We start from the raw sequence: 16,216 nt of genomic DNA, 5'->3' as shown, positions 1-16,216 counted from the left end.
GTACCTGTGACACTCACGCTCTCGGCGTACCTGTGACACTCACGCTCTCGGAGTACCTGTGACACTCACGCTCTCGGCGTACCTGTGACATAACGCTCTCGGTGTATCTGTGACACTAACACTCTCAGTGTACCTACAACAACACAAACTTCACAAAAAAATCTCAGTGTACCTGTGACAAGGCACATTATGATGACCTTGTACAAGACATCTGACATTAGCTGAGATAGCCAGTCACAGAAAAGCATTTCATATAAGCTCCCATAAACCTATGAGTCTCCAGCACTTACACTGTCCTGGGCTTGGTCTCAGATCAAAGACATCACCCAAATCTATAAGCTTATCCACGAGGATACAAAACACCAGAGAAACCGCCTGCTTCCTCTCATTCTTCTAAAATCCCACCTTCATTAATGTAGTGCATTCTTCCCTCACAGTATGACCCAGTCAAGAGTCAGACCGCAGCAGAAGTCACCTCCAAGTCCTCAGCCTGATGTTCAGACCTCACTGCTGTGGTCTCAAGAGCAAATAGATCCACGTCCTTCCACATCTGTAAGCAGCCCTGAGCCCACGAAGCTGAGCAAAGAGATCCATGTCCTTCCACATCTGTAAGCAGTCCTGAGCCCACGAAGCTGCCGTGAGGATTACTAGGGATGGGACAGTCCCCCTCATTACCACAGAACCTCTCCTCAAAGGCAGACAGTGTGCACAGCACTCCCCCCCTTCACTCCCGACCAGCTGTGGACTTGTGTTCTCCCCCAGGGGAAGCAGCACACACCCCACAGACAAGTCCTGAAGTTCCAAAACCAGATCACACTGCTGTGCTCACAGTGTCAGGTAGTTCTGAGCTTGCTTTTTTATTTTTGCATCTCTTACCTACAAGTCATATTAAAAAATACAATTAGAAGAATGAAGCTTTGCGATATATGAAATTTTTTTAAAAAGATTTACTTATTTTATGTATATGAGCGCGCTGTTGCTCTCTTCAGACACACCAGAAAAGGTCATCAGATCCATTTCAGATGGTGGTGAGCTGCCATGTGGTTGCTGGGAATTGAACTCAGGACAGCCCCATGAATTTATTCTTTAATTGGAACTAAACTTGTTTGAGAGTGTCTTCTCTCAGTGGTCTACTTAAGGCACAGCACCCCTAGTTAGCAAAGCCCTCAAGTTAGAGCCCTTGATTCAAGGTCTGACAGTCAAGCCAATTAGTACATGAGCAGCTAATTATACTGCTTTGCCAAATTGCTGTTTTACTGTACCTAGCAATTAGCTTGAACTGCAACATGATTTAGCTAGTGAAAATATTTATCTGAGTATAGATCATCATGGTATCAGCTTTGGAATTTGTTTTACTTATAATTGAAGTTGTAGAAGTCTGGTATCAAAAAGTGAAGAAAATTGTTGCTCTGATATGATAGATCTTTTTTTTTTTTTTCCACTAAAGTAGGATAAAATATTTTATTTTGTTTTTGTTCGTTTGTCTTATTCTTTGTTTTTTTTTTTTGGAAACAGGGTCTCTCTTGAAGCCCTGGCTGTCCTGGAACTCTCTGTAGACCAGGCTGGTCTTGAACTGAGAGATCCACTGTCCTCTGTCTCCGGGGTCCTGGGATGAATGGCATGCGCTATTGCTGCCAAGCTAAAATACTTCATTTCCTAACTATGGCAGTCAAACCATCCATTTCCTTTCCCTTCCTCATTCCTGTCTCTTTGTCTCCATCAAACAAGCAGTTTCAGCCTAAGCCACAGCCACTGCGACCTTGGTATGGCTTCTGATCAACTAGGCATGTGGTAGTTTGTGTCCAAGTACTTACAGGATTCTTCAGGGGAGCCACAATCATGCAACTGGGTAATGTAGAAGGAGTGGGATCTGAGTTATCATTGTTCTAAAATAATAGGGCCTAAAACCCTGGCCCGGTAGAGGGAAGCAGGCCTCGGGGTTTACTTTCCTAGGCCTTCTAACTAAAACAGCCTGGGGAGGAGGAGTTCCCGCTCCCTCTCCCTTCCCATCACATTCCCAGGAAGGGTTCTAGCTTTCGGCATCATAAGACATTCCTCTCTAATTTTCCCTTGGCTTCCCAGTTGTCCTGGTTAGGTTGTTTTTTTTTTTTGCTTTGTTTTGTTTTCCAAGTTGACATTAGTTGGGATCATCTGGGAAGAGGAAACCGCAACTGGGGGGCAGGGAAAAAAAAGGCTCCGGGCTGGAGAGATGGCTCAGGGGTTAAGAGCACTGATTGCTCTCCCAGAGGTCCTGAGTTCAATTCCCAGCAACCTAATGCTGGCTCACCACCATCTGTAATGGGATCTGATGCCCTCTTCTGGTGTGTCTGAAGACAGCTACAGTGTACTCATATACATAAAATAATAAATAAATCTTAAGTGGATAAGCTTGATCTAGTCTTCGCTGAAGTCTGGTTCCTTGGCAGGAATTATGATGGGAACACTCGTTACCCATAAAGACATCCTCCTGTGGGTGAAAGTTCTTGAAGACCTGAAAGATCCAGAAGTATTCCAGGTCCAGTCACTGGTGCTAAAATCTCTGTTTGGCCCACAGGGATCTCGAATGCCTTGCATTGAGCAGGTAAGCCAGGCCATGTTTGAGCTGAAGAACCTGGAATCTCCCAAAGAATGTATCGAGGTCTTCATTTATGGCCCTCAAAACAAGGTTCAGGCTAAATGGATGCTTCAGTTCATGGCTAAGAGGTATCGCCTGCACCAGCAAAGAGGAGTGCTGAAGCTGGAAGCCATGAAGACCCTGGCCAGGCCAGTGTACCGAGTGAAGCCTGTTTCCAGTCACTGTGTCTCCCACCTGGACACAGGTTAAGCTGTGGTTCTGCCAGGATTTTTAAACTTTGTTACATTCTAATGAGATATTCCTGGATCCCGGCTGTGCATTCTGATGTGAATATCAAGGTTACTATTCTAAATAAAATTAGATAATAAAATGGAAATAAATAAATAAATAAATCTATTTTTAAAAAAGTGTCTCTAAAAGATTATACTCTAGGCAAGCCTGTGGAGCACGTCTTGCCTGATGTGGGCCCACCCCTGGGCAGGTGATCCTGGGTTATATAAGAAAGCAGGTTGAGTAAAACCTGTAGAAGCCTGTAAGCAGTGGTCCTCCGTCTGCTGTCTGCTTTGGCTCCTGTCTGTCTCAGGGTCCTGCCCTGAAGTGTGGGATGGAATAAGTCGCTTTCACCCTCAGGTTACGCCTGGTCATGGTGCTTTATCGACCACAGAAATCAAACTATGACATCAACAATCTTCATTATCAATAAAATTACACCGCCATAAGTTATGACAAGTTATAAATAAAACTTTGCAACTCTAGTCCACACATTTCTTTTACAGTATTAAGTGGTTAAGGATAGAAACTAAGCTAGGCACTGGTGGTGCACACCTTTAATCCCAGTACTTGGGAAGCAGAGGCAGGCGGATTTCTGAGTTCAAGGCCAGCCTGGTCTACAGAGTGAGTTCTAGGACAGCCAAGACTGCACAGTGAAACCCTGTCTCGAAAAATAAAACAAAACAAACAAACAAAAAAAGATCGACACTGAATTCTCTAACCATCAGGTACAACATCATTATACACTAAAAATGTTGTCTGTCAGTGTCCATGGAGGTCAGAGACCCCTCCATGGACACCAAGATCTGGGACTACTCAAATCCTGCACATAAAATTCCATGCTATTGGGCTGGTGAGATGGCTCAGTAGGTAAGAGCACCCGACTGCTCTTCAGAAGGTCCGGATTTCAAATCCCAGCAACCACATGGTGGCTCAGAACCATCCGTAACAAGATCTGATGCCCTCTTCTGGAGTGTCTGAAGACAGCTACAGTGTACTTAAATATAATAAATAAATAAATCTTTAAAAAAATTTTTAAAAAAATTCCATGCTATTTACATACAAGCTATGCACATCTTTATGATACTAAATGCTCTATGAACAGTTGCTGTACTGTATTGTTCAAGGAATCATGACAAAATAAACCCTCTGTTCAGTGTGTAGACACAGCCACCAGTGTGGAATGAAAGTCACACTTTCACTCCAAGATAGTCTGAATTCATGGGGTGGAACTCACACATGGAGAGCAGGTAGCACTTGACAGAAACCAATCTGTCTTCAGTTTTAGTTCTATTCCACAGACCTACAAGCTTTTAAAGACCTCCTGCATCCCTGCTCTGTGAGTCCTGCACCTCTGCTCTGAGATGCCCTGTGTCCCTGTCGTGTGAGTCCTGCACCCCTGCTCTGTGATGCCCTGCATCCCTGCTCTGTGATGCCCTGCATCCCTGCTCTGTGATGCCCTGCACCCCTGCTCTGTGATGCTCTGCACCCCTGTTCTGTGATGCCCTGCACCCCTGCTCTGAGATGCCCTGCATCCCTGTTCTGTGATGCCCTGCACCCCTGTTCTGTGATGCCCTGCACCCCTGCGCTGAGATGCCCTGCACCGCTGCTCTGTGATGCCCTGCATCCCTGCTCTGTGGTGATGGTAAGTCCTTAGTTTGGACTTTTCAGGTCACAAAGTTGGGGGGAATGTTTTTTAATTTCACCGTGAAGAATACTTCGGCTGCTTTGAACTTCAACACCAAAACACTAAAGGAATCAAGTAGAGAACACTGTGTCCATGTCGGATGCTTCCATTTGGTAGGCTTGGTGTTCAACTGTGATTCAAACATACTTATAAAATGTCTGATTCTAAGAGCTTCACATCATTAAGAAACAACATAGGCCTGTGTTTCTGAGCATAGGGATCTTTCTTGCAAATTCAGGAGAAGGGATACAGGATTTCACCTGTTCACACCAGCCTACTCCCCAACGCAAGTGGGAATCACTGCAATTACGTGCAGGATATCATTGTTATGGAAAGATGGCACCACAGCTCAACTGACTTGCTTCTTGTTCATATCCTTATTTGTATGTCAATTGACAAAATCATCACAGGATAGAATATATGTGGCTTTATGTTCCTAGGACAGAATATATGTGGCTTTATGTTCCTAGGATAGAGTCTATGTAGCTTTATGTTCCTTTATAATGCTTATGTGCTTTTGTTGCAGCTTACAAAACTACAAGTTAGACAAAAAGAAGAGTTGTGACAAGTCAGAAAGTGTAACTAGTAACTACTTTACCTAAATTATAAGAAATGAGGTCAGGTAAAGATGAGATCTAAATTGTTCTTTTTTAGTTGTTACAATTAAGAATAATACTGTTGGGGCTGGTGAGATGGCTCAGTGGGTAAGAGCACCNCTGTTGGGGCTGGTGAGATGGCTCAGTGGGTAAGAGCACCCGACTGCTCTGCCGAAGGTCCTGAGTTCAAATCCCAGCAACCACATGGTGGCTCACAACCACCCGTAACCAGATCTGACACCCTCTTCTAGAGTGTCTGAAGACAGCTACCGTGTACTTACATATAATAAATAAATAAATCTTTTTAAAAAAAAAAAAAAAAGAATAATACTGTTTACTATATAAATTATGCAACCTTTAAAAAATTCCCCTAAGTGTCACACAGAAACAAGCTCAGTAGGTGATATTGCATTTCTCACCAAGGATGGGACTTGAGAGCAGCATCCTTCCCCTATAAGCTCTCTACATTTTTAAACTGGTTAGAAGGTATAAACTCAAAATAATGTGAGGATCCACTGCCTCCTGCTGGTGGGTGGGTCTGTGCGCGCGCGTGCACACGCGCACACACGCGCACAGGATGCTGCCTGTTCTCTACAAGGGCTTCATACACTGGTCAGACAGCCTACACTACGTATTTTCAGAATGTCAAATATTAAATTTAATTTCATGTTTTATGGTTTATTTCCAGGGAACAAATAGGGCAATTTCAACTAGTTCAAACACATTTAACTTGAAGGGCCTGTTAATTCTGGTTAAATGCAAAACAAGATGTAGCATGTCAAAGACAACTGATGAGTCCTCTCAATCTACTAAACTATGATGGCAGATAAATAGGGATACAATAAAGTGATCAGGTAGGGCTAGGTCTTTTGAAAGCTGAACTACTACTACATAAAAATTTACTTGAAAATTCAGTTCCTAAAACCTTATATTTTACTATAAAGGCTTTGAAAAAGTCCCAAAAGCCAGGTTCAAGTTCACTATCAATAAGGATTTATTTTTGGACTATTATGTTGATTGATCCGACTTGTGACCTTCAACACTTGTTTCTATCTTTGCAAGGATGCTTTGGCTACTTTTAAGCACAGAGAATGTCTGTATGGATTTTAGGCCACTCTCACTTTGTACAAAACCACAGCCTGTTGGGCCGTCTTCTCGCCATGGAACACGGCACAGCTCCATTCACTCTGGCCTCAAACTTCGTTACGAAGGGCTTCGCTTATTTCTCCTCAGGTTTATTTCTCATTTTTTCATATTTTAAATTTTCTTATTTTAATTGTTACATTTCTATAAAATGGTAACTAAAAATTTCAATTTCTAAGTTTTCATCGTTACTACGTAGGGATACTTTTTTTTTGTATAACAGTGTGCAGGAAAAATTGAGGGGTTTTAAAAATATATATTTATATGTTCCATATAACATAGAGTTGTGCTTTCCAATTACCTAAATAAGACAGACCAAGAGGTGCATACAATTGGGAAAATACAATGTGTTGTGACCCTAGATGCAATTTCTCCAGAAAAATCCATCTCAATTATCACATTCAAGTTAAAGAATAACAACCACTCATCTAGGCAAAACTGTGTTCCCTGCTATTTATTTAGAAGAAGAAGAAGAAGAAGAAGAAGAAGAAGAAGAAGAAGAAGAAGAAGAAGAAGAAGAAGAAGAAGAGAAGAAGAAGAAGAAAAAGAAGCAGCCGCCGCCAGGTGTGGAGGCAGAGGCAGGTGGATTTCTGAGTTCTAGGCCAGCCTGGTCTACAGCGTGAGTTCCAGGACAGCCAGGGCTACACAGAGAAACCCTGTCTCAAACCACCCCCCCCAAAAAAAAAAAAAAAACAGTTACAGTGCAGACCATATAAAGATGGAGGGAGAGACGCACGGTCACAAATGGCAAAGAAGAAGGTCACAAGTGGCAGTGGTCAGAACAGACTGGGATGAGTGCTGATCTGTACAGTAGTTAAAGGGACGATCCAAGCTGTTAACATCACTCACTATCACCAAGAATTGCCACAGTTCACACATCCAAACTAAGAAGGCTACAGACCTTTCAGATCCATCATTAACAACTCTGACCTACAGCTTGCAGGCTGAAAGAACTTGCTCTTTTCAAATTGCCAAAGAGTAATTACAACGCTGGGTTGTATGGCAACCGCAAGAAATCCTCTAAACTTTGTCAGTAATCACAGAGAGCATACGCACATGACACGAGGAGAGAAACCAGGACAAAGGGAGAGCAGACGACCACCAGCACGGCCACGTGTCAGAAGTGGGTGCTAACAATTCCACGGCCACGTGTCAGAAGTGGGTGCTAACAATTCCACGGCCACGTGTCAGAAGTGGGTGCTAACAGTTCCCTATCTTGCCTTCTCCAAGGAGAAACCCCTTGGAAGATGCTATCTGTCCGCGAGGTCGTGCTTCAGCGTCGTTATCCGCTGAATAACCACAACAAGTATCCTGGCTTTAAGCTGCCAGAAGGATGACGAGGAAGGAGAGCAAAGTTATGTTCTGGCCCTTTGCTCTCAACAATCCCCAGGCAAGTGCTGCTTCCACGCCCGTCATGGGACTTCAGCAGCACACTGCACGTGTGTCCTGGAAGGCCAAAGAGCAACAGGCTCAAGGTGACAGGGGGAAAGCCACCACCAAGAACCAGAGAAAGGTTCATACAAGGCCACAGAGAGATGAGGATAGCCAAGAGGGGCAGACATTATTTCAGAAAAATAAACAGGCGGAGGACATTCGTTCCATATGTTCCTCCTGCTCACCTCCCAGGGTCACTCACACACACATCTAAAGCATCACACAGTCCCTCCTGAGCTAACCAGACAGGAATCATTTTCCTTCAGCTCCTTGTATGGGGTCAGGAGGAAAGCTTGTGAGAAAATGGCGCTGCATTATCAAGCATGAAGACAGTGTAGCTCAAACAAACACTGGGCTCTCCTATCAAGTGGAAATCCCCAGCTGGGAACCAGGATTGCTGGTAACTTCCCGACAGTCAACAAAGCCAAACTTAATTTGTTCCCATTACCGCTACTACTCTGCTGCTTTCGCTGAGGGTCGTCCAGCTAGCGACTCCCATTGGTATGTGAGGCACTGCTGCCTCACAGTGAATTTTACATCTAACATGTCTTTTATTGTAAAGTGCCAATATATTATGCAACGATCACTGCTTAGTGACGAAGGCTGTGAATACAAGCTTTCAATCTCTGACAGCATTATGAAATTTGAAATAAGGAAAAACCCTCCAGGGTACTTAGAGTGGGCAAGATGCTTCATACTCTGTGAGTCATGACCAGTTGTTGTAATAAAGAGCTGCTGTCTGTCCCTCCCTGAACATCTGTAGTGCGCACTGCCTGTCATCCCTCTGGCATACGCTTCTCACATGCATCTGTCTGATCTGAATCAATGCCCGAGGGGCAACAATGACACCTTCCATTCTTTGTCCCATCCCACAGTACCTCACAGGGAGAGGTTTCTTAATGTTAATTGACTATTGTTAACTGCTAATTGAGTAAGATACCTTTGGAGCAAGGCTGCACATTCTATACTCTGGACTGCCTGTAATTCTAAATTCTCTGCAAAAGTAAACAAAAGAAACAACAGTGTTTATCTAAAATAGGTTTTGTAACTGATTTCAGGTAAAAGGAGTTTTGTTATTTAAACTAACCCTGGCTGTAAGCAAAGATCTTCAAGCATCTCAGGACAGTACAAGCCCCTGAATTGACAAGCAGCGACAGCTGGGCCCAGGTACTTTTCGTTCAAGTTCTTCCCTGGACTGAAAATCATCAACAGTATTGGCAAAGAAGCAGCGGCCATTTGTCCTGAGCCCTTGTCTCCAAACACTCTGCTCATCCGCTCTGGACGCTCCTTCTACCTGTGCTCATCCCTACGAGACGTAGTAAGTCTCGGTTAGCAATTCTACCCTAAGACAGTTCTCAAACTGCAGCGTGCATCAGTGTTCCCAGGGGCTCATCAATGCACAAATGCCTGGGCTGCCCTGAGAGCCTCTTACTTCAGTGAGTCTGTGGCGTGGGCGTAGTCCTGGGCATTTGCATGCTAACAAGGCTCCACTGAGACTCTACTGTCCATCCAGATCCCACACTTTGAAGACTATTATTCCCCTCAATGTCACCTATTTCTGTCATGTTTATTTACTCAACCGAGTTTTAAAGACTGATTCTTCCATTAGACCAAGCTTTATGTCCACAGAGGTGGCAACCATGTGGGATGAACAACATCTCAGCAAATAGTTCAGACATCTGAAGGCTGACTTCAAGCTCCCAAACGCAAGGCGATCTTCTGGGCCAAGCGACCACTCATGAGAGAAGCAAGCACAGAACCACTTGTTCAGTCAGCGACGCCTGGTGACCACCAACAGGACTGCGCCTGCTCCTCTCGGACAGGAACCTTTACTCCCTCTCACAGGGTCGACTCCTATTTTTCTTGCAAGTATGAGCTCTGGGGAAACCTAATGCATGGAAGCCTTTCTTCTCCTCCCTACACCAAGTCAAATCCTCCTGCCCTGTGATTCAGGGTCACTGAAGACCCTGGCTTCATGGCCCCGCCACAGTTACATTTGCTTATATCAGTACTTTATTAATAGTTACTCTGTACACTGAAACATAAGCTCCCAATGGATAGCAAGTGCTTTTCTTTTGAGAACCACGGGTATAGAAACAATCATATGCAGTGTGTTCAGATAAATACGAGCAAGTTGAATTTTGAAGGCCTGAGAAACATGGTATTTTTTTTCTAAACTCTACCGAAAGCAGGAACACTGGAACAGAAATCTAATTTACTACCAGTTCCCTGTTTCTCCAGCTACTCAGCGTGCAATATAGGAATGACTTACCTCTTCTGAATACTTCTTGCAGGCTTTCAGCACTCTGATTTAATACAGCCCATATTTCCTCCTCCTGCAGAGGTCCACCCCGAACCTCCAGGGCCTCTGCCAGTGACACATGCATATTACCTAGGAAATAAAAGTAGGAGAAGATTTATGCACGGCATCTTAACTGTGTGTCTATCAGTAAAAGCCCTGTATTGGGGCGAGCTACTCTCATCTACTGTTTCTTCAGTGTGCCCTTCAGTCTAACCACAGCCTTACAGTTTCAGACGTGAAAAGGTGAAGGGACCGGACAGAAGCCCCTAGAACCACATCTTCGTCTGCCTAACAGTGCTAACCGCAGAGACTCTTGGGAAAAGTACTATGAGTATTCGTGAGGGAGGGGGGCACGGAGGAAGTCCCCACCTGCAGATGATGAACCAGGTCCCTCAAGGCTTCCCAGCCAGCGCTCAGGGCAAGCTTTCTCCTTTCCATCTCAAACTCATAAATAAGAAAAAACCCATTACTCGTGCTCACAGACTGCAATTTTACACGGAAGGGAGTCAGCTCGCCCTACTCTCAGCCTTGCAAATCCCTCCCCCCCACCCCCCAGCCCTAGGAAAGTCATTGCCCCTCAGCCCTTTCCCATCTGTATGGCCTGGGAATGATGGTGATGGTGGTGGCCTTTTGGGTATCTATGATAAGAAAAGAGTATATGCCTGAGGCTGTGTTTTGTAATTTAACATCCTACAGAAACTAAATTAACAAAAGACCAGAAAAGTTTCTCTGGGGCTGGTGAGATGGCTCAGTGGGTAAGAGCACCTGACTGCTCTTCCAAAGGTCTGGAGTTCAAATCCCAGCAACCACATGGTGGCTCATAACCATCCGTAACAAGATCTGACTCCCTCTTCTGGAGTGTCTGAAGACAGCTACAGTGTACTTACATATAATAAAATAAATAAATAAATCTTTAGAAAAAGAAAAAAAAAGTTTCTCTGAGGCTATACTTTTATCACAATTTTGCTAGTGTTTCTATAGGTGGTATATTGATAAAAGTTAAGGTTTTCTATTGGACTCAATAATTCTACTTTAATTTGGGAAGGAGAAAATAACACTTCTTAAAATCTTCCCATATGCATATTCCTGAGCTGATATATCTCAGAGAAATGGATCCTTTACAGTGATGGCTAAGACTTGTGCTTCCCCCAAATTCGATAAACGGGGATACCACTGTAGGAGAGTCTCTGTTGGTAGACAGAAGCCAGGGGGCTGGAAACAGACTGAAGGAAGCTGCATGTGTTAATAAGCATTGCAGTTACCTTAACCACAGTCGTTACAGGTTTAAAAATTAACCCACAAAGACATCTGGTTTAGACAGTCAACTTGCATTTATCCAACCACAGAGAAAATACTCAAGGGATCTGAAGGAGCCAACGGGAAAAATGGGGGTGCCTCTAGCTGGGGAAGGGAAGTTAAATACAGGAGGGAGGAGGGAGGGAAAGGGTAAAATAACGGTAAGGTGTCTGAAGAAGCCGTAAGCAATCATACTGTCACTAATCTACCTAACACTATCTACAACGCATATAAGCTGGTACACAAATATACATACATAGTTTAAATAAAAGTTTTCCATCCAGTCTGATAATGGTCCCACAAGAGCCACACATCGGCCAGAAAAAACCTAACACTGGGCATGAGAAGTCCTCGTCTGAGGTGTTGGTCAGGGTTGTCCAAGAGGCTCCTGAAACATAGGTTACTGCAATTGCCATTGGTTTTCTCCCAGAGATGGAAGGCAAGTCCCTATTGCTGAAGACACCGTGCACTTGGATACAAGGCCCAGAGACCCTGAGGTGGATCTGATACGATGCCTCCTCCCTAAGAACTAACTTTCATGATACCAGAAGGCGCTGTGCAAGCTTCCAAAGGAGGGAAGTAACCAGCAGTCCTACCAGGCTACGATGCCCACGATTCACAGCAGCAGCCAGTGTGGCATGATACCCTGAGGGTGCAGTAGTGGCTCATACTTTAAAGGTAACCCACAGCTCTCTAACTGAACAATCAACAAGAGGGGAAACATACCTGGTACTGAAATCCTAGCCAACCAAGTGCTAGTGAAATCATGGATGCTAGAGAATTTACAACCTCTAATTTACTAAACTAGCATAATCCTAACAACAATCAATAAAGACCTGCCCTTGTACCCACAGATAAGTGTAGTCTTCACCCCTCATCAAGGAATCTTGTCTTTGCACCAAATAGAGATTGTTACTACAAGCACAACTGATCAAAATGCAAGGTTGTAGAGTCGGTACCAACTGATACATCTACAACACCTGCACAAGAGTAGAGCTCAGGATCGCTGTGGAAGAGGTGATGAAGGGTCAAAGAGACAGAGAGGAACAGGGAGTCTGTGTGAGATTATGTCTCTTATAAATGTCAAAAAACTACACCCAGAAAGTCTTACCAACACTGATGCTTAAATGAGCCAAACAAGCACACCAACAGACGTGCTAACATGCAAGGTGGAGACTTAAACATTTAGACTTACAATCTAGTCTGAAGAAAAGCAACTCCAGCTACACGTGAGGCCAGCCTCGTCTTTTCACCCACCTATCTATATGTATAATATGGACATTAACAGGGAAGACAGAAGAGTCTGCTGAGAAGGCTAGAGTTTCTATGTAGCTTGTGTAAGGAATGAGGTTGTTTTCTCAGACACTGTTTCTAGGTTTCCATGTGCTTCATTACAACAGCAGCCTATGATTAGAAGAGATGCATAGCTAAGAGATATGTGAGTTATTATCGTCCTCGTGAGATGTTTTAATAAACTGATGTTTCAACAGAGGCATGGAGATCCTATTAGCAATCAGATACTAGCATGGCTTGTGAGAGGGAATGCCCTGCAGCGAGTTTCCAAATTGTCTGAGAACCGGTCGGATGACTCCTGGGCCTACACACCCTACAGAAAGTCATTGCACAAGCAGGGATTCTTTGAAGAGAGCTGTGCTGGTTTTCATGTCTCCCAGAGTTGAAGGGGTGTGGGAAGAGGCCTTCCTTTCAACCTGAAGGGAGTGAAAGAGGTTTCACTTGGACCACTTGAAGTCCTTGGTGCATTCTCTGGAGCTGGATCAGCAATCTGATAAAGACAGTGTTTATCACCCTGAGGTAGCCCAAGAGGGAGGGGGCATGCGGTATCAAAGCAGGGCCCCAGTTCTATGGGGAAGGTGAAAGGCAGGGCAGCAGAACTCGGGGAGCAAGTCTGCACACTGGACACAATGGACACCCTTCTGCCTACCCCAGTGACTACCGCTGCACAGCTCTATAGTGGCAGGACACAACCCCTAAAGGAACTAACGCCGCGGAGGGGATGGATATACTACACGGTGACTTGCATGGTCTGTGAGCTTCATGTTTATGAAACAGGTTCCTCCCCTGGCATTGGGTCAAGGGTCAAGTACTTACCCAAAGTACTAGCATAAGCATGCAGAGAAGAGCCCAAACTGGGTAAGAACAAGGAGAGGAATAAAGGGAGAAGAGAAGGAAAGGGAAGGAAGAACAGGGATCACAATCACTACTAGAGAGTGGCCTGAGAGAGAGGCAGGCTGAAGCCCTCCGGGGTCAGGAAGACTGGCTAGCTGCAGGGAGAGGCAGTGCAGTTCCAGTGAAGGACTCTTAAAAGCCATTTGAAACAGCACGGGTCATCCCTAACCACATACCCAGTTCAGAACCAAGGAGTCAGGGGGAAGATTGCCTGCCTTTCTCTCTCTTGGATGTGAACAGTCAGAGCAACCAACCAGAGGGGACAACCAGTGGGGACAAGAGCTGCCGTCAGCACGGCCTGCCAGCACAGGCACCCAACTAGAGAGGGAGAAGCTCAAGCTTGTGGTGCGAGCTTGAAATGTTGACCCGTGATATGCTGAGGAAGCACTTTTAATTAGGGACTCCACTGTGTCTTCTAATTTAAGTAACTGTAATTATTTCTGCTATCAAAGAGTAACGAGGGGAAGATGGACCTGGGGTTTCATATAGAGGGGCAGAGAAACTCCCTTTGAGACAAATAGAAGTAATGTTATACAAAGTTACCTATGATCCTACCTTAGGCATACATACCATTGTGAATGCAATGTATTTGTGCTGTGCATGTATGCGCACACATATATTCACTAAAATTAAAATCTTCAAGTTTTTGTTTATACTTTTAATGAAACTGGTTTTCAAAACGTCACTAATTTACTCCTTATATGGAAGAAAAAGAATTTTTAAAACAAAAGAAATCTTTTCATGCAATAAAACTTTTCCCGTGCTTGGTTTGATGCTGACCCACTGGGTTCTGAACTATATTTTATTAACCATCTGTTAAATTTTACTTGAAGTAATAAGTTTGTTTTTTTCAGTATAAAGTTTCTAGGCATTCTTGTGGCTAAAGTTTAAAACCACAAAAATATTTGATTTTCAAAATAGTACCATTAACATAACACAACAGATTTTATTTAGTTTATATCTTTACTAGAAAAAAAAAGATTTAAGATTTTTAGTAACTACCTCACCTGGTCACCCAATCTGAGGATAAATAGTTGTGGAAACTTTTAAGGCAGCCAACAAGTGAAGGTAAGAATTTGTTAGAAAAAGTGTAAAGTTCGGTGTTTCAAGTGTCACCTTTAGAGATGGTGTTAGACACTGTGCAAGGGACATGTAGGTGACTGCTGAGGGACATATAGGTGAGTGACTGTGCTGGGACGTGTAGGTAGGGGAGAGACTGTGGGAACATGTAGGTGATTACCGCTATTTGCCTATGGTATGCTATTTCATAAGCAAAACAATTTTATTTCATTTATGTTCTTGGTAGATGCTATATGACAGCTACAAAGTTGGTGTTTGCTTTGTTTGTTTGCTTTAATTTTCTCCAGGCAGTACAGGAGAATGAGCTCTCAAGAAAGGCTATTAACTAAGAACAACCTTAAGAAACCTCAGAAGTCTACTCTAACTCAACAACACAAATACCAACACAGAAGCACAAAATAAACAAGTAATGAGGCAACGGGACTTTTCCAAAAGTTACAATTCGCATTGACCCCACAGATGTGAGGTCATTCATTAAAAAAAAGAAAAAGGTAATTCAAAACAATGGCATAATCTTGATTGATTTTTGTCAATTGATTTTTTAAGCAAAGAAAAAAATGAACTGAAAAGGTTCAGCAATAACAAAACATCTATAAAAATCTGCAAACAAAAAGTTCAATGAATCAAATCAACAGTGGAAAACAGTCACCAACAAGATATATCCAGACGGCAGCAGAGTCCCAGGAAATGAAGACAAAAGTATAACAACAACATTAAGATAACACCCACCAAAGCAAGCACACCCATATTAGTGCCCAAGCCCTCTGGAGGGCACTGGGAGTAGACCTGAATTTGATCCACATAAAAACCAGACCTAGTGTGCCTGCAATTTTGCATGTGGGCTAAAACATCAGAACTTAAGCTCATCTTTAGTTATGTAACAAGCTAAGGCAAAAACTGACTTAATAGCTGGTCGGTGATGGCACACACCTCCAGAGGCAGGCAGATCTCTGTGAGCTCCAAGACCAGCCTGGTCTACAAAGTGAGTTCCAGGACAGTGAGGGCTACACAGAGAACCTGTCTCAAAAAACCAACAAACAAAACAAACAACAACAACAAAAATTGAGATAACAGAGACCCTATATCAAAAACAAACAAAATCAAAAATTATTTTTAAAAGAATTATATATTTATTTTATGCATGTTAGTACACTATAGCTGTCTTCAGACACACCAGAAGAGGGCATCATATCCCATTACAGATGGTGAACCACAATGTGGTTGCTGGAAATTGAACTCAGGACCTCTAGAGAAGCAGTCAGTGTTCTTAAATGATGAGCCATCTCTTCAGCTCCCAAACCAAAAATTATTAAGAAGCTTAATCTACAATTTTGTGTTATAAGAGAGGGAACTAAGATGTAAACTAATAGCATAAAAAAACCTAGTCATAGAAACTAGCATAAAATTCCCCAAATCTAGGAAAAGAAATGGACATCTAAGTACAGAAAGCATTTAGCATGGACATACTATAGATGAAATGCCACCAAGAGCATGGAATAAATAAAAATTATGAGACAGTAGAGAGTTGTCAAACTACTCACAAAAACTATCAAGGTAAAGCAATAGCAGAAACATGAAGCCCAGAAGAACCCAGACCAACATATTTCATGCCCTGAAATGAAGTAACTGCCAACTAAAATTATTAT

General features: G+C 43.3%; 1 protein-coding gene and 1 pseudogene across 1 annotated transcript in view; one reads left to right on the top strand and one right to left on the bottom strand.

The window, feature by feature from the left end:
• Ptpn13 (protein tyrosine phosphatase non-receptor type 13) overlaps positions 1-16,216 on the bottom strand; it is a 178,626-nt gene that overhangs the window by 128,999 nt on the left and 33,411 nt on the right. The window contains exon 2 of the mRNA XM_021210241.1: positions 9,978-10,097. Within this exon, the coding sequence (XP_021065900.1) occupies positions 9,978-10,092 (115 nt within the window). The 5' untranslated portion in view covers positions 10,093-10,097. The remainder of the gene's footprint in view (positions 1-9,977; positions 10,098-16,216) is intronic.
• LOC110330817 lies at positions 2,432-2,824 on the top strand (annotated as a pseudogene).

This window comes from Mus pahari, chromosome 13, assembly GCF_900095145.1.
Source record: "Mus pahari chromosome 13, PAHARI_EIJ_v1.1, whole genome shotgun sequence".
Classification (NCBI taxonomy): Eukaryota; Metazoa; Chordata; class Mammalia; order Rodentia; family Muridae; genus Mus; species Mus pahari.
The sequence above is the reverse complement of the archived record's forward strand: the minus strand, read 5'-3'. Positions and strand labels throughout refer to the sequence as shown.